This window comes from Schistocerca americana, chromosome 4 (genome assembly GCF_021461395.2).
Source record: "Schistocerca americana isolate TAMUIC-IGC-003095 chromosome 4, iqSchAmer2.1, whole genome shotgun sequence".
NCBI classification, from domain to species: domain Eukaryota; kingdom Metazoa; phylum Arthropoda; class Insecta; order Orthoptera; family Acrididae; genus Schistocerca; species Schistocerca americana.
Genome location: NC_060122.1, coordinates 621440299 through 621460006, shown reverse-complemented (window position 1 = coordinate 621460006; position 19708 = coordinate 621440299). Strand labels below are relative to the sequence as shown.

The window sequence follows — 19708 nt, the reverse complement described above, 5'->3', positions numbered from 1 at the left end:
TGGCGCCACGCAATGCTCAAGAAAACGAAGTGCAGCATTGAATTATTGACCAATGATGACATGCTTCTTTTCTTTGAGCGAGGGATCCATGGCGGACTTTGCCAATGTGTCTATAGGCATGCGAAGGCAAATATCCCCTGGATGGGTGACAGATTCAACGCATGCCTTGATTCGAGTTACATAATATACCTGGACATGAATAACTTATATGCGCACACCATACAGTAATCACTGTGGATTGGTGAGTTTCAATGGGTGCCTGAAGACGAATGAAAGGCATTAGGTGGAAAAATCATGGGAGGTATGACAGCTGATTCTGATGTAGGGTACGTGGTGGAGGCAGAACTCATACACCCTATTAGTTTGCATGATGCACGTGCTGATTTGCCATGGTGTCCGGAGCAACTAATTCCATGAGGAGGCTCCATGCCAAAATTGATGACAACGCTGGGGCATAAGCGGAGATACATCATTCATTATCGTAATCTCCAGCAGTGTCTCAGCTTGGGTCTGGGGCTAGCGAGAATCACCCGAGCTATCTCCTTCAAGCAGTCCCCCTGGTTGAAGGAGTATATTGATTCGAATACGAGACAGAGAGCTTCCGCGAGGTGTGACTTCGAGAAAGACTTTTATAAATTAATTAATAATTCAATTTTCGGTAAAGCAATGGCGTAAGAAAATGCATTGCCGGACAAAATTTTAAATGGGTCACCATATCCAATAAGAGCTTCGTTGCTGTGAAGATGGCGAAGACTGCAGTATAGTTTACGAAACCTATATATGTGGTGATGTGCATACGCGACCTATCCGAACTCCACAAGTACCGCTTTCATTATGAGTTCGCGAAAACTCATTTCGCAGATCCTAAATTACTTTATATGGATACAGATAGCTTCATCTCTTGGGTGAAGAACTGCAATATGAAGTAATGAGGTGCCTTGGTAATGAGGTCTACACGTCCTACATAATCCTTATGGTATTATTCCACAAAACAAGAAGGTTATCGGTCTTATGAAGGATGAGGTGAATGGATTTCCGATAGTGGAGTTCGTAGGTCTACACTCAAAAACGTATGCGTATCACACATTAGAATGTGCCACCCAGAGGCAGGCTAAGGGTGTGCATCCTATGGCATCGAGAGCCCTCTCTATCAAAGACTATTTGCGGTGCCTGTACAGTGGTGTTCGCGGTGCTGTACGGCAGCTGCCACATGTGGTACGGCAGACCAGTATTCGATCCAGAGGACACTAGGTGTACACTGTGCTGCAAGGACACTAGGTGTACACTGTGCTGCAGTGTAAAATCAGTCTATCGCCACATGACGATAAAAGAGTCATTTCTGATGACGTGATTGAAACTATCCTGTACTCACACTGTGCGAGAGAAGGGGTGGGGGACTCTGAGTGATAGTGAGAGAGAGAGAGAGAGAGAGAGAGAGAGTCCATAGAGTAGTAGTGTGACCCTTTTATCATAGTGTAATTTTGTGTGTGTGTGTGTGTGAGTGTGTGTGTGTCGTGTAAATATTTTTGTGTACTATGTACATATGTATATACATGCATAGAGAGAGAGAATGTGTGGAAAAGAAAGAGTAAAAAAAAAAGAACAAAATTTATATATATGCACACCATGCATGTGAAAGAAAGAATGAGTGTAAACAAAAAAAATATTAAAAAAGCGAAAAATAGAAAAAAGAATATTTATATATATTGATATATTTGTTCATATGCAACGTATGTGTAGGCTATATATGCGCACCATGTGCCTGTTGTAAATAGAATAGCTTTTAAGGTTTTCACCTGCCGCTAGCTATCCAAGTCAGAATAGTTTTTTAAGTGTATGTAGCTCACAGTCCATCAGAATTGTTATTGTAAAAACCTTTGCTATTGTGGACTGTTGAAATTAGATTCTATGTGTGCACAGTCCATCAGAATTATTGTAAAAGCTATGCTACTGGGGCTGTGAAATTTAGTTGTAGTAGTAAAGGAAGTATTTCCACATTAGTTTTTAGCGTAGATTTATAAAAAAAAATTCCTACCAGTGTTACTGGTGTAGCGTGTAAGTTGAAAGTATTTCTGCATTGGAATAGCAGAGTCGATTTGTACCTCAAGAATACTATATTGTACCTCAAAAAAACTACATTGTACCTCAAGAATGATATTGTACCTCAAGAACTATATTGTATTTGTGGGTGAACTGAAGAAACAAAGAAAAAATTTAGTTGCCATTCGTCTTTGTCGTTGTTATTTAGAAAAAACCCTATCCCCTATTACATTATGAATGTATATGTATACAAATGCTGTGCATTCTCTAATGACAGTAGTTTTGCTAAGATGAGTCCTATCAAGGAGGTGAAGTTTAAGATGGAAGACAACAAAATATATGTAATGATTGCATGGGATTTCGCCTATCGTGCTGCAAGCATAGGTTTTTAGGAACAAGCGGCGTGTGATCGTGTCCACTTCTAAAGACATGTAGCAAACATGGCTGAAATTATATCTCCTGTGCTTGAACAAAGCCACAGACATAGCATCTGGGCAAAGCGACGTGCTATCTAAGTAGGAGCTAGATAGAAAGAAAAACACAGAATTTGAGATAAAAAATTCATTTGTTTTCAGTAATCCAACTTCAAAGTAATTTTACAATTTCGTAAACAGACACAACACTATTTTCACACATCTTCTTCTTGAGCTTATGGATAGCAGGGCACCCGTAGAATTCCAGGTCTTGAATAGCTGCAGTCTTGAAGATTCGCTGCATCCATGCGATCTTATTCTCGCCTTTGACGTAGATGATGGTTCAGGATGATCAAATATTCGAAGAGACGTCATTATTTCTTTATAAGGTATACCAGGATCGCCCCAGAGTAGTCCATGAAAGGGTGTTAGCCATTTTGCACTTCTTCTTTTTAACGCACTTCACATCCTTGAAAGGTTTCGGCGATGCAACGCTTGCTGCGAATGTTTCTATTATTCCATCACTTTGTGTGAAGGCTTTTATTGCACAGTCTATAATTATGAATCGCTTGCGTTCGTTGTAATAAAGTCCTTGAACGTCAGCTACAATCCTTACACCCTGGGGTAACATCGTGAACTGTGCTGGAGCTAGAACTCTCGCTGCACAACACCTGTGATTGGACAGTAGTTAACAACACGATCATGCAGAACTAGAGCATACGCTTCAGTGGGATTTGGAAAGTTTGTTGAAATTAAAATTCAATCCGTACATCTAAAGGTCCTGATTTACCTCGAGCAATTAAACAGAGAACCGACTCGTGGAGATAACATCTTGGACCTACTGATAACAAACAGACCCGAACTTTTCGACTCTGTATGTACAGAACAGGGAATCAGTGATCATAAGGCCGTTGCAGCATCCCTGAATATGGAAGTTAATAGGAATATAAAAAAAGGGAGGAAGGTTTATCTGTTTAGCAAGAGTAATAGAAGGCAGATTTCAGACTACCTAACAGATCAAAACGAAAATTTCTGTTCCGACACTGACAATGTTGAGTGTTTATGGAAAAAGTTCAAGGCAATCGTAAAATGCGTTTTAGACAGGTACGTGCCGAGTAAAACTGTGAGGGACGGGAAAAACCCACCGTGGTACAACAACAAAGTTAGGAAACTACTGCGAAAGCAAAGAGAGCTTCACTCCAAGTTTAAACGCACCCAAAACCTCTCAGACAAACAGAAGCTAAACGATGTCAAAGTTAGCGTAAGGAGGGCTATGCGTGAAGCGTTCAGTGAATTCGAAAGTAAAATTCTATGTACCGACTTGACAGAAAATCCTAGGAAGTTCTGGTCTTACGTTAAATCAGTAAGTGGCTCGAAACAGCATATCCAGACACTCCGGGATGATGATGGCATTGAAACAGATGATGACACGCGTAAAGCTGAAATACTAAACACCTTTTTCCAAAGCTGTTTCACAGAGGAAGACCGCACTGCAATTGCTTCTCTAAATCCTCGCACAAACGAAAAAATGGCTGACATCGAAATAAGTGTCCAAGGAATAGAAAAGCAACTGGAATCACTCAATAGAGGAAAGTCCACTGGACCTGACGGGATACCAATTCGATTCTACACAGAGTACGCGAAAGAACTTGCCCCCCTTCTAACAGCCGTGTACCGCAAGTCTCTAGAGGAACGGAGGGTTCCAAATGATTGGAAAAGAGCACAGGTAGTCCCAGTCTTCAAGAAGGGTCGTCGAGCAGTTGCGCAAAACTATAGACCTATATCTCTGACGTCGATCTGTTGTAGAATTTTAGAACATGTTTTTTGCTCGAGTATCATGTCGTTTCTGGAAACCCACAATCTACTATGTAGGAATCAACATGGATTCCGGAAACAGCGATCGTGTGAGACCCAACTCGCTTTATTTGTTCATGAGACCCAGAAAATATTAGATACAGGCTCCCAGGTAGATGCTATTTTTCTTGACTTCCGGAAGGCGTTCGATACAGTTCCGCACTGTCGCCTGATAAACAAAGTAAGAGCCTACGGAATATCAGACCAGCTGTCTGGCTGGATTGAAGGGTTTTTAGCAAACAGAACACAGCATGTTGTTATCAATGGAGAGACGTCTACAGACGTTAAAGTAACCTCTGGCGTGCCACAGGGGAGTGTTATGGGACCATTGCTTTTCACAATATATATAAATGACCTAGTAGATAGTGTCGGAAGTTCCATGCGGCTTTTCGCGGATGATGCTGTAGTATACAGAGAAGTTGCAGCATTAGAAAATTGTAGCGAAATGCAGGAAGATCTGCAGCGGATAGGCACTTGGTGCAGGGAGTGGCAACTGTCCCTTAACATAGACAAATGTAATGTATTGCGAATACATAGAAAGAAGGATCCTTTATTGTATGATTATATGATAGCGGAACAAACACTGGTAGCAGTTACTTTTGTAAAATATCTGGGAGTATGCGTGCGGAACGATTTGAAGTGGAATGATCATATAAAATTAATTGTTGGTAAGGCGGGTACCAGGTTGAGATTCATTGGGAGAGTGCTTAGAAACTGTAGTCCATCAACAAAGGAGGTGGCTTACAAAACTCTCGTTCGACCTATACTTGAGTATTGCTCATCAGTGTGGGATCCGTACCAGATCGGTTTGACGGAGGAGATAGAGAAGATCCAAAGAAGAGCGGCGCGTTTCGTCACAGGGTTATTTGGTAACCGTGTTAGCGTTACGGAGATGTTTAATAAACTCAAGTGGCAGACTCTGCAAGAGAGGCGCTCTGCATCGCGGTGTAGATTGCTCGCCAGGTATCGAGAGGGTGCGTTTCTGGATGAGGTATCGAATATATTGCTTCCCCCTACTTATACCTCCCGAGGAGATCACGAATGTAAAATTACAGAGATTAGAGCGCGCACGAAGGCTTTCAGACAGTCGTTCTTCCCGCGAACCATACGCGACTGGAACAGGAAAGGGAGGTAATGACAGTGGCACGTAAAATGCCCTCCGCCACACACCTTTGGGTGGCTTGCGGAGTATAAATGTAGATGTAGATGTAGATTTTATTATCTCATTCTGTTTTGAGCTTTCTATCACGATTATTGGTGCCAGATTCTTGAAATTCTGTGGATTGGGTAGACATCCCTCAGTTTCAACTCAATTCCACGGAATCTCGCTTACATGTCAAATGTTAGGCTCTATACATTGCTCTCCCACTGTAGATGTAAATTCTCGTATGGATAGTATTCCGAATTCAAGTAGACTCTGGTGTTAGTTAATTTCACTTGAGTCTTTTGATGCATTCCCTCGCCTTTGAGTTTGAAATGCAAGCATGATGAATTGAGGTGCCTCCAATTGAACTGATGTTTTAATAGCCCGCATATGTGTTGATGCTGTAGGTAACACAGGGTATTCAAAAAACTCCCATGATCGGAAAGTTAACTACAGGTAAGTGCCGGCATTCAGAACTTTTAAAAATTTTATGCGTTCATCAGCAACACTGTTGTGGGGCATTTTGCATACTGCACTATTAATCTTGATTTCGACTTCCTCTGCCTCTGCTTGAGTGTATGAATTGGCATCACTTGCACTCCGCACCAAAATAAGTTCCTGTTTGGCGTTCATAATAATCGTTGCATGTCCTCAAAATGACTTAAATCTGGCACGTCTATGAACCATCCTGCATTTTCCAAGCTGTTCGAATCGGAGGTTGAGGCTGAAACATACGTCTTAATGGTTGATGCTAGCCCAACATTACGTGTGCAGTTGATTCTATTCGATTAAGTTAATAACGGATCTCTTGAAACAGGAATGCTAGAGCATTACGTGACAGCTTCGAGAGTGTCACCACAGTGCCATCAGTTTTCTTAAATGTGCGGTCCAGATATAAGAAGCTCTTTCAAGGTAGTGTTAAGCGTCCTGGTGGTGAATAACAATCCTAATTTCATAATTTTTGTTAAATGTGGTTGAAGCGTTGGGCTTATGTGAGTGGAATTCATGACTTATAATTCGATTGTCGCACTCCACTGACTACGTGACATTGAGTTACGTCGTTGCACGGGTTGAGACCGATTGAAATAAGGAACTCGTAATTAAGGCGTGTTATCACCTTTCGCTTCTGTGGAACACTGACTGTGAGCTCTGCATGCTAGCCTTATACCTTACGCCCATCTGGTCTTAGATGCAGACATACAGTGATTTCTTCACCCCGAAAGTCGGCAAGTCGATTATTCTGATCCACAATACGTAGCTCCAGGTAGTTCAATGTTTGAACTGTCACCGGGAGGTATATCGCGTTTGTGACGGTCTGAACTATCTTATATCCGGTTCAAACTGTACGGAAATATCTGTAAATATCAACTTATTGTTGAGATATGAGTTTGTAGTTATATTACACTCAACTTGGATTGTGCTGACTGGTAGTATGTTCACAGCCTGATCTGATGCGTCAAATTTACTGGAATCCTTCACCAAAACACGGTCTTTCGCAAAACCTAGCAGTGAACCTATTGAATCTTTCTGCCTAAAGTCGATCGTCGCATTCTTTGTTAGTATCGCTCCCATCTTGGATACATCTGGCAACAATGGAGAGTGGGGTGTCACCCCTGTTCTACTACTGTAGGGTACACGTAATATTAGGTCAACAACTTTGCTTCCGCCGTTTTTTCTCCAAGTTCGAGGTTTCATTGTGAAAAATGCACAATTAAAAGTAGTGATCTTCGCGTGCCCTACTGGCTCCCATTATTCAGGCAGCATGCAAATGGCGTGGCAGAAGTATTGGGTGTTTCTTTAAGAGATCCATCAATCAATGCAGTATTGCGTCTGTTCATATGAGCGAAAGTGCTGGTCAGCTAGACCTTGTGCCATTGATCAGAAAAGGTGAACAATGTGAGTAGTGCCTGGAGATTACGGCGGGTGGAGTAAGACTTCCCGTTTTACGTTTCCAATTATGTTTTGAAGGGTTTTACGACATGAGATTGAGCATCAAAAATCACCTTTTCATATCTATGGCTGAACTGTGGCCTTTCGTCTTCCAGTGCTCAAACGCATCAATTGCTTTCGACCACGATCTCTTGGCATTGTTTCCGTCGGTTTCCGTGGCTTCAAAAACCTTCTTTCTTCTACTGCCACACCGGTGTTCGACTTCAAAATCATTCCTCTTGAAGCGATGAAACCATTATCTGCACGTCCTTTCATTAATATGTGCGTCACCAAAGTTTTACCCAGCATTGTGGCTATTTGTGATTTGTATGACATAGCAGAGTGAAAGCAAGCAATGTATGCCACTTTTTTTATACGTGTATATCCATTGTCACTCATTCCAACAACAAAAAATGCTATGCAGTTGCGCAGCTGAAATTTACTGCGACTAAAACTCCCTTAAAATTATGGTCAGGTGTTGGTCGTATCCCTTAAAACCGTGATCAAATGTTAGTCGTTGTGGATAAATCACTCCACACTGCGACGAAGACTACACTGTTTTCCGCGTTCCCCCAAAAAGCTTTATACACTACCGCTAGTACATTAACGATTCATATTAATGTCACTGGACCGTGTAGAAATTTTTGTTAGTTTGTGGGAACATATCCGTCGTCCTGATACAGATTGAAATCCTCGCGCCACACTACCGTAGCGTCGCGCTAAAATAGCTAAAAACAAACGGCGCAGCCCGCCGTTGAGGTGAAGTGTCGTACAGTATTGTACTTCGTTTTCTGCATTTGAAGGGAAACAACGCTGCAGCGCTAGATGCAACAATGCGCCATTATGCGACACCGTGGCTAGGTGGCGCTGACCCCTCCAATTTGGTCCAAGTGTGAACGACGAAAAACATAGCGGCAGACCATGTTTCTGCGAAGCACACGGAATCGCAAGAGAAGTGGATGCCCCGGTGCTGGAAGACAGACGTCTCACACTGGAGGAAATTGTGTAAAATGTAAAGGACAGTCTTCGGTCAGGATTCCTCATCTTCCACGACAGTTTGAGAATGACAAAAATTGCTGTCCGCTAGTTTCCGCAATTGCTCTAATCCCATCGAAAAGGCCACGGAACCGGTGCGGCAGCAGAAATGTTGCAGTGTGTCATGTCAGTCAATGTGACATCTTTTGCTACGGAACCGCCATGGAAGTGTGGTGGGTGTATGATCCCAAGCCAAAGGAACAAAGTAGGTTCACCCACCGCCGATACAGGCGAATACCTAACCGTCATCGATTCGGACTGCCATGGTGTGATGCAAACAGATTATGCTTCGAAAAGGCGCAAACCATCACAGGAACAGACTACCGAAATCTCCTGACGAACTTACGGAGGCTGTGGAGACGAAGCGTCACGGGAAGCTGTCCAAGGCCTTTCATTTGCGCCACCCAACGCATCAGCTTGTTCTACACAGGAGACAGTAACACACGCTGTTTCTTGAAAGAACAAGTTTTGCTTCGACCCCCCGTCCCCTCTCAGTGTACTTTTGAGATGGCACTCATGACTTCTTTCCATGGGTGAAGGAATCATTGTGTGGAAGCCATTTTTAGAATGGTAACTTGGTGATTTTTCGGGCTGAAATTTTCCTGAATAGCCAAAATTCGGACTTCTGCAACCAAAGTCTCCGCCAACCCATCCATCATTGGGTAAAATTTGCCGAACTAAAGAGCGATTATTCAGGGTGAAAATTAGTACAGATCGACAAACTCTGCGATGCTGCAAGGGACACCGAAACAAGCGGTTTTCTCTAATGTCATTTTTTCCTGGGAGGATTTTTTTAAAAACCGGTGGAGGGAGTTTTCTATGGATGAAAATTAATTAAACTGACAGACTCTGGGAGGTCACATGGGACAAGTTCAAATGACTCTGAGCACTATGGGACTTAACATCTGAGGTCATCAGTCCCCTAGAACTTAGAACTACTTAAACCTAACTAACCTAAGGACATCACACACATCCATGCCCGAGGCAGGATTCGAACCTGCGACCGTAGCGGTCGCGTGGAAATTTGTGTTTAAGAATTTTTTGATATTTAACTCTTTGGGGGAGCAATGGGTCAAAGTTTTTTTGAAAATACGATTATATCACTATTAAAGAATTACTAAAGTATTTTTAAAGCTGTATCTATGTAGATTGGTATTTGATTTTTATGTTAAAAATAAAAAATATGTGTTTCAGTGTTTTTGGAAATTGAACCTCTAAGGGGATGAAAAAAGGGATGAGATTTTTTATGAAAATATTTTATTATGAAAGCATTTGTATAGTTAAATACATGAAAATTTAATTTTGGATTTTCAGTTAGAAATAAAAAATACGTGTTTCGATTTTTTTTGGAAATTCAACCTCTAAAGGGTTGAAATGTGGTAAGACTGACTCACTGACTCATCATCGTCCAGCCCACACCGTTAAGGATAGAAACTTGAAGTTTGGAGAAAGTGTCGATCTTATAGTATAGGCATCATTTGAGAAGGGATTCTCCGTAATTCCACTCCTAAGGGGACGAAATACGGGATGAAAGGCTTTTTGGAAGTATGCCGCTATTAACGAAATTTATAAGCTAGAACTATGAAAACTGGTATTTCGTTTCTTAGTCAGCATATAAAAAATGCTCGTTTCAGCGTTTTGAAAATTCAACCACTAAATGGGTAAAGTAGTGGATGAAAGTTTTTTAAATAAATAAATACTAAAGAACTACTAAAGGATTATTAAGGCTACATCTGCGACAATTGGTAAAAAAACTACGTGTTTCAGTGTTTCTGGAAATTTTAGCCCTTAAGGGAGTGCAACAGGAGATGAAATTTTTTTGAAAATACTTCGTTACATTAAAAAAATTTAAAGCTAAATTTGTGAAAATTGGTATTTCACTTATGTTAGATATAAAGAAATATTTGCTATGGTATGAAAGTTGTTATGGGACCATCTCCAAAAAAACACCAAAGGCTTGATTAACAAAAACTTCAGACTCCAGCTACCAGAATCGCTTTTTGGTAAGAAGTACATTCGGAAAAGACCGCGCTTTCGTGACCTTAATTAGAGTGAAAAGCTTAGAAGTTTTGCAATTTGTGAACAACATAAAAATTCGATTAACAAGAACAAAAAACTCTCTGCAGGCCATACAGTCTATGCAATCGAAACATCGGGTGCTAAGCTAGTTCTTTATTACCAAGAGACAACAAATTTTTTTCAGTTGTTGCAGAGGTTCAAAACTGTCTCCACTGATTCGTCACAGAGGTTACACCGGTGGGTCATGTTCTGTCTAGCACGCTCAAAGGCTGCACAGGTGTCTGTAATTCCTACTGCTGCTGCTAATATCCGGTGAACCAGATCTTCTTCTGATCCAACAAGAATTCTGTAGACAAGATTGCATGTCTCTCGTCACACAAAAGTGTCCAGGGCGTGAAAAGATTCTGGGAGACAACTATTAAGCAAAGCTTTCCCAGTAAGTCACGGTAAAAAAATTACTGATTGTTGGACACTTCCGTGACGGGCGAGACAAACGTCTACAGACTGCAACGTAAGCCAAAAATATGGGAAAATGAAATTAATTTTACTGATAACAACAGATGCGAATTAAGCACACGTTTACGTCGTTGTTCAAAAATATCGTGGGGCAGAATGCCATCTGGGCACTAACACGACTGTCGATGTCATTGTTCGACGGTAATCGACGGATCAACTTAACAGCAGTCTTACGCAAAGATTGCGGGCTTTCAAATACAATTAATGGTGGCCCTCAACTACGTACCCTCAGACTCAGAGTTGAAATATAAAAAGTTTTCGCTGGTTTCGTTGTCTAGGGGCTGAGATACGTAGTTGCCACATTACAAGCCAAATACTGCTGAGTCTACAGTGTACAATATGAATATATACATGAATCGAATGGCCGAAGGTTCCTATCACTCGGCAATTGCAAATTTTGAATGTAACAAAGAAATTCATAAATGAAAGATTGCAATTAAATACAATCTGCAGGTACTGTTTTTAACGATTTTAAATTATGAGTACTTTAGCAGAAATACCTTTAAGAATGCTGTTTATCACTGCAAAACACTTATTGGTGTCGATGGTCCAGCATTTAAATAAAGTCCGCAGCTCGTGGTCGTGCGGTAGCGTTCTCGCTTCCCGCGCCCGGGTTCCCGGGTTCGATTTCCGGCGGGGTCAGGGGTTTTCTCTGCCTCGTGATGACTGGGTGTTGTGTGATGTCCTTAGGTTAGTTAGGTTTAAGTAGTTCTAAGTTCTAGGGGACTGATGACCGTAGATGTTAAGTCCCATAGTGCTCAGAGCCAGAGCCATTTAAATAAAATATAAGTTGAATAACAGGGAAATATTAGATTCCTATTTCACGTAATTAGTCATGAACAACAACATAGCTCACGATATATTCACTTCTAAACGCATTATACGTCTTCACTGCAGAAGCCACGAAAATCTCACAAGTGCACAAATCGGCACTACGAAATATTTCTATCTCCCGCGACCACGCGCAAATTGCTAAACACTCTCCAAGTACTCGTATTTCCTGCGACCGTCTGTCGCGCCATCCCGTCCAGCACTCCGCCGTGTCCTGTGCCACCTGATGCTCCTCCCCCATTTCCATACAGTCTCTCCATTGACTTTGGTAGTTGCATAGCGTAGTAACGAGCACTGTGATTGGCTAATGCGCTCTAGCCATGTCTCCAAACCAATGCACACTCAGAAACATATTGAAACACATACGAAATACTAGATTTACATTCAAATAACTTGAAATTAAGTAAATATTCCTATGGCTGTACCATAAACACGCTCTAACACACATTAATAAATAAATGGTTCAAATGGCTCTGAGCACTATGGGACTTAACAGCTGTGGTCATCAGTCCCCTAGAACTTAGAACTACTTAAACCTAACTAACCTAAGGACATCACACACATCCATGCCCGAGGCAGGATTCGAACCTGCGACCGTAGCAGTCGCGCGGTTCCGGACTGCGCATTAATAAATACGTAAAAACATTAAAAACCATATATCAGAGGAACAGAAACAAAAGTAGGCCAGTAGACTAATGTCTCTGTGCTTTCTAAAACTCAGTAAATATTGACCAGTTTCTTCATGAATAGTATATATCAGATACGAACAAAGACATAAACAAATATATTTATAAGCATGCTGCTACCGTTTTTTCGTGTAACTGTGGAATACTTATGGCCTGACGCAATCAATAGCAATCAGCCACTTTGACCTCCAACTACTCATGTACTATTCAAGTTACATGGTTGTAATCCATACCAATTTAGGTTTACACTAATAGCTTTCTAAAGACACGTTGATCGACAAAATCGGATGAACCGTTTAGATTTTAGAAATTCATTGCTGAGTGTTACTTGTGTAATTTACAGTCAGATACTCAACTTTAAACTAATAAAGATATTTAAAATCTGATTACTTAACTGTACCGTAACTATTTTATCAGTTCCAACATTGTGTTCGCAGGGAACCAGCAACTTTATTAAAGTTCTTAAAGCGTTTATTAACGATTCTGTCAACAGTTGCAGTTCTTATATTAGGCGACTAGTTTCAAATCTTACAGGTTCATTTTTAAGTCTGGCCTACTGAGGCTGCACTGGCAGTGCCTGATCTTAGTAATAAACATAAAAATGGCAACACATACTTTATAAATGTTTGCATAATCGAATGTCACAATCCATACGTGTTTCTTACCACGTCAGACTCCAACTATAACTGTTAAGCTTAGGTTTGTGTCGTGTGTGTGTGTGTGTGTGTGTGTGTGTGTGTGTGTGTGTGTGTGTGTGTATGTGTGTGTGTGTGTGTGTGCTTGTGCGTGCCTGCGTCCCTGTATAAAGGTGCTCTTTAGCACCGCTTGAAATCTGATTGCTTACATAAGGGTCAGACTCCAACTATAACTGTTAAGCTTAGGTTTGTGTCGTGTGTGTGTGTGTGTGTGTGTGTATGTGTGTGTGTGTGTGTGTGTGTGTGTGTGTGTGTGTGTGTGTGTGTGTGTGTGTGCGTGTGCGTGCCTGCGTCCCTGTATAAAGGTGCTCTTTAGCATCGCTTGAAATCTGATTGCTTACATAAGGGTCCGATATAAGATCAGCGAACAAAAAATTAGTCGCCTTTAGAGAAATCATTACAAGCAACATTAAATACCGTGTCATTCCGCCCCTATAATTGAGAACAGACTGTATTCACTTAGGAAGAGAGTCCACAAAATTCTACAGGTACGTCGCTTCCAGGTTAAGCCATTCGCTGAGGATTTGATCGCGTAGTTCCACCAAATTGCGGGGATGTTGATGTCGGCATTTTGCCCGCTGTTCCAGCATGCCCCACAGAATTTCTGTGAGGATCAAGTTAGGTGATTCTGCAGACCAGTCGAGATGTAACAGGGTGGGGGAGTGTTCAGAGAACCAGTCATATGTTCTTCCAGCCAGATTAATGTTACTGTTGTCTTTATCTTGCGGTGTGCGCAATGGCCTTTTGCGAGGTGACGAACTCCAAACGTTCATTGCATGCAGTTTCCATCGCAGTGCTCTCTCGTCAAAAGGTTGGGATGGATCTTTATTCGCTGTCTTCAGCAATTCCTGTCAGGTATGGAAGCGATTTTCATTCAAAAGTCGTGAAATGTATCCCCTATCCCTCTCAGTCAGGATCTTTTTGTGGCCACTATTGTGACGCTGTGTTTCGTGGCCACGTGTCTTACATCACTGTTTGCAGACACATTGAACAGTCCGCCTTGAAACGCTAACAAATCCAGGAACTTCACTCGCCGTAGCCATGGGCACGGCCAAACAGCAGCCCCCCCTTTTAGCCACTCTGTCATGTCTTTACATTTATCCATGTTTACGTACATAAATGACTCACTTATCGCTACTGCGTTAATGTTCATGTAGAGGCAGTGCGCGTACGGTTGAGCACCTAACGCGATCGCTGCGCCATCTGTAAAGGATTAACGATTCATCTGCACATGCGCCTTGGAGCGACTAATTTTTTATCCGGTGAGCTTATTTATTTCAGTATTATACCACGACAGCACGCATTTTTTTTTTTGTATTATTTACCAAGTAACAGCAGTTATTTTAACTTTCTAACACGTATGTCTCAACTGGCTGTATGGGTGCAACCGAAGGCGAATAAACGCAAAACCAACACCATCAACAAGTATCATGGTCACAGCTTGATTTTCTCGAGGTAATAGTTAAACCTTTGTGGCTATCCATCGCAGATAACATGTACAAGCGATGGGATCAAATCATTTTCAATGTAAGGCTCAATTATGTGAATGGATTATGTGGGGCAGTACTGCAGTGCCGACCGTCCTGTAGATTCTATTGTTCACTGTTGAGATTTCTCTCAACCGTGTTGATGTTCAACTGCCGCAGTAGCCATGTTTTTAGTAGAGTAAATCTGTATGCCATGTTCGCTCACTTCATCAGCATCGATTCTTGTGGCCTGGAATTTTACATCATCCGTTTCAGTGGTGTTCATTCGATATGTGGTGCATTCACATTTAGATAGGAATGTCCATGTGCTTGATTTTTGTAACTGCACCTCGTGTTGTGAAGTGGTACAATGCACTCTTTAAAACAGGATCTTGTGCGCCATAAAATTAGCACACTCAAACACGGGTGCAGGAGCAGGCAGCAAGTAGGAGAATAACTTACCGTGTCGATGCCGGCGAACATCATATCCAGCGCCATCACGATGGCGACGCGAGGGTCGTCGTTGGAGATCAGCAGCCTCTCCAGCACGCTGAGTTCTCCAGCCGACACGTCTGCTGGACCGCGCTTCTTCATGCGGTCCATCGCCTCGTTGATGCGCCGCAGTGCCACCCTGCGTGCAACAAACTTCTGAAAACGCAACTGGGTCCTTCGGTTTTTAAGCAACGAATGTGGTCTATGGTGAAGTTCTATCGGGTTAGCAGCTGAATCAAAGTGTCGTTCTGCGTCTACGTTTCAACAAGCTTTCTACTAGTCATCTCCAGGCGAAGTGAAGTACGCTGATAACCCGAGAAAACTTCATTATCGAGATTCACTCAGAGAGCCTGCAATCCCATACATCGTACGTTGTCATCTAAGAAGGTAAGCATACATACAAACCGTCAACCGCTTTCCTCGTCATATGTAAAATGGATACACACTTAAATACAACAAAATTTGCTCTTCTAATATATTGTTGTGAAGTGTTTTCGAGAAATCTATGTTAAATGTCTTACGAGTGTGCTCAATACCTTACCATTGACCCATCTGTCGAGCAGCTGCGTTATGGCAGCCGACTGATGTGGCAGACTGGAAATCTCTTAATCTTCGACCTAGTACTTGAATCTCTACAATGACAACCATTTTTCTACATTCTTGGAAATGTATAACAAGGAATCGTGATGAAGTGAACATTTCGCTATCGACAGATCCGCACGCGTACCGCAAATACCCCACGGATCTGTAGTGGGGCCACTCCTGTTCGTTATTTATACTAAGTCATATGCTCTCTAGTATCACAAGTGAGCCAAAACTATTTCTGTTTACTGCTGACATAGATTGTTAGTAAAGGGTGTTGTGTGCAACACTGGCACTGTTTCAGATAGTGCTGTTCAAGACATAAGTTCATGGCTTATAGAAAATAAACTAACCCTAAATCGCAGTAAGACTCAGTTGTTACAGTTTCTAACACACGATTCAACAAACCTGATGTTTTCATTTCACAGGACGGGCATATGATTAGTGAAACTGAGAAGTTCAAATTTCTTGGTGTTCAGATAGTAAACTGTCGAGGAAAACCCATGTTCTGGATCTTGTTCAAAGACTTAATGCTACCATTTTTACTATTAGAGCCCTATCAGAAGTAAGTGATGGTTGGATAAGAGTGGTAGTCCGCTTATTTTCATTCGCTTCTGATGTATGGTGTCATATTGGGGTAATTTTTCCCATTCTCAAAGCGCATTTTTAGCTCAGAAACGGACCGTTCGGGCAGTCGACCCCTGTTCATTAGTCTGGGTATTCTGACACTGGCCTCTCAATACATATATTCTTTGCTGGCGTTTCTTGTTAACAATATCAGCTTATTCCCATGAATTAGCAGCTTTCACTCAGTTAATACCAGGCAGAAATCCAGTCTGCATTTGGATCGCAATTCCTTGACTCTTGTGCAGAAAGGCGTGCAGTACACTGCTGCAACCATTTTCAACAAGCTACCTCTAAATTCAAAAATCTTACCAATAATCCACGCACTTTCAAATCTAAACTGAAGAGTTTTCCCATTGGTCACTCCTTCTACTCTGTTCTTGAAAAATTAAGCTGATTCCTGTGTTAAATTGTTGATTGCGTTTACTTAAAATAATGGGTTGTCGTTTTTTGGATTCATAACAATTTTATTTTAGCTGTTATTACACTCCTGGCCATTAAAATTGCTACACCAAGAAGAAATGCAGATGATAAACGAGTATCCATTGGACAAATATATTATACTAGAACTGACATGTGATTACGTATTCATGCAATTTGGGTGCATGGATCCTGAGAAATCAGCTACCCAGAACAACCATCTCTGGCCGTAATAACGGCCTTAATACGCCTGGGCATTGAGTCAAACAGAGCTTGGATGGCGTGTGCAGGTACAGCTGCCCATGCAGCTTCAACACGATACCACAGTTCATCAAGAGTAGTGACTGGCCTATTGTGACGAGCCAGTTGCTCGGCCACCATTCAGCAGACGTTTTCAATTGGTGAGAGATCTGGAAAATGTGCTGACCAGGGCAGCACTCGAACATTTTCTGTATCCAGAAAGGCCCATACGGGAACTGCAACATGCGGTCGTGCATTATCCTGTTGAAATGTGGCTGCACGATCCGTTACAGCCACGCGGATAAAATGCCTCTCATCTCGACTGCTAGTGATACAAGGCCGTTGGGATCCAGCACGGAATTCCGTATTACCCTCCTAAACCCACCGATTCCATATTCTGCTAACAGTCACTGGATCTCGACCAACCGCGAGCAGCAATGTCGCCATACGATAAACCGCAATCGCGATAGGCTACAATCCGACCTTTATCAACTTCGGAAACGTGATGGTACGTATTTCTCCTCCTTACACGAGGCATCACAACAATGTTTCACCAGGCAACGCCGCTCAACTCCTGTTTGTTTATGAGAAATCGGTTGGAAACTCTCCTCATGTCCGCACGTCGTAGGTATCACCACCGCCGCGAACCTTGTGTGGGTGCTCTGAAAAGCTAATCATTTGCATATCACAGCATCTTCTTCCTGTCGTTAAATTTAGCGTCTGTAGCACGTCTTCTTCTTGGTGTAGGAATTTAAATGGCCAGTAGTGTACTTTTCTGCTGTAATTTCAGGTACTGACACGTTCCATTCCTTGGAGAGTTGCTCCTCAATTTGGTCCTACGGAACTACACGTGTAAAATAAATAAATAAAAATGTACATTATTGAGAGAGGGTACATCTCAATATGACTTCACTCTAGTATATACATCTACAGTGGACATGATAATAATAAGGATTTGTGAGAAAATGAGCATTTGAAACTACCTAAGAAATTAAAACCGTGTGCCGCATAGATACCCGCACTCAGAGCCTTGCCTGTCGCAGACAGTAATCTTACAGGCTGAGCTATCAAGACACGACCCATGACCCGTTCTCACAGCTTCACATTCGCCAGTACCTCGCCTACTATCTTCCAAACCTGACAAAAGTTATCTTGCATACCTTGTGGGTCGAATTGTTTCCAGAATAAATCGTTTTATCCGCAGCCGAGTTTGCGCTGTTTTAAAGCTACCTAACAGGTGGACCCAACATCTGACGTTGTTCAAGTCCCTTATATAACCTAGCAGACCTGGTAACAAAACTAAACACGAACAACGCTGTCACAGAGAAGTGCGACACTAATTAATTACATACCCGGCGATGGTGTGTACGTGTACGGAGTTAAACTGACGTCTTCTGGGTGCTCCATTTTTTTCTGTCAGACAGTGCATTTATCGATACATCAGTGCGCCTATTGCAAATACAGTGTATATTGCTCAAATCAGCCATAGCCCGGTATGACTTCATTGCGATATGTACATGTATCTGTCGACAAATAAATGATTAGTTCATCACGTTTCCTTATTATACAGGGTTTCAATTATTGAACTATATGAAATAAAATCGTCATAGCTCCTGAACGGTTCAAACATTCAAACTGCACTGTTGGCCGCAGTGCATGATGGGAATTAGTGTGCGCATGCGTGGTTTGGTTTAGCGACGAAGGCTACTTTCATTTGGATGGGTTCGTCAGTAAGGAAAATTGGCGCATTTTGGGGACTCAGGATCCGCATTTCGCTATCGAGAAGTCTCTTCACCCTCAACGGGTGACTGTGTGGAGAGCGATGTCCGGTCACGGAATAATCGGTGCGATGTTTCTTGATGGAACGGTGACCACCGGACGATACCGAAGGTTTTGGGAGATGATTTCATCTCCATTATCCAAAGTGACACCAGTTTCGACAAGATGTGATTCATGCAAGATGGAGCTCGACCCCATCGAAGCAGGAGAGTGATTGATGTCCTGGAGGAGCACTTTGGGGACCGCGGTACCCAGAGGCCGCTGGCATGCGCCTCGACTGGCCACCATATTCTCCGGATCTGAACACATGCGACTCCTTTTTGTGGGGCTATATTAAAGACAAAATGTACAGCAATGACCCCAAAAGCATTGCTGAGCTGAAAACAGCCATTCAGGAGGTCATCGACAGCATCCATGTTCCGACACTTCTGCGGGTCCTGCAGAATTTCACTCTTCGGTCTGCGCCACACCATCGCCAATGATGGCAGCCATATCGAGCATGTCATAACCTAAATCCTAGTATCTGTAGTAACGTTTACATGTTGAATAAAGAGCGTGCACGCCGAAGTTTGTAACTAATTTATGTTTTTTTCACGTAGTTCAATAATTGTAACCCTGTATCTTGATTATACTTCGGTTTAAATGTATCCGATAATTATCAATATTATTTTTATTATTACTGGCGTTTGGACTCTACTCGACAACAAAGCGCCTTTTCAAAAGTTTTGTTTCAGCTTTACTTTGGTGTCCGTACCACTTTTATTCTCTCAACATGCGCTCTTTTCCGCTCGTCAGATCAAGTTGCTCCAGTGTGCTTGGGTTTCTCTACCAGGGCAACTGTTCACCTGTGAAATTTCTGCCTAACATTTTTTCTGTCTGGTACATCAAGTTGCGATTGTCTTACTGTCTTCGGAGCTTCTTTTATTGCGCCGTCCCATTTGAT

The 19708-nt window shown here is 42.1% G+C and overlaps 1 protein-coding gene across 1 annotated transcript in view; it reads right to left on the bottom strand.

Annotated features, from left to right (window-relative positions):
- LOC124612957 (probable cytochrome P450 301a1, mitochondrial) overlaps positions 1–19708 on the bottom strand; it is a 284020-nt gene that overhangs the window by 23158 nt on the left and 241154 nt on the right. The window contains exon 8 of the mRNA XM_047141477.1: positions 15091–15259. Within this exon, the coding sequence (XP_046997433.1) occupies positions 15091–15259 (169 nt within the window). The remainder of the gene's footprint in view (positions 1–15090; positions 15260–19708) is intronic.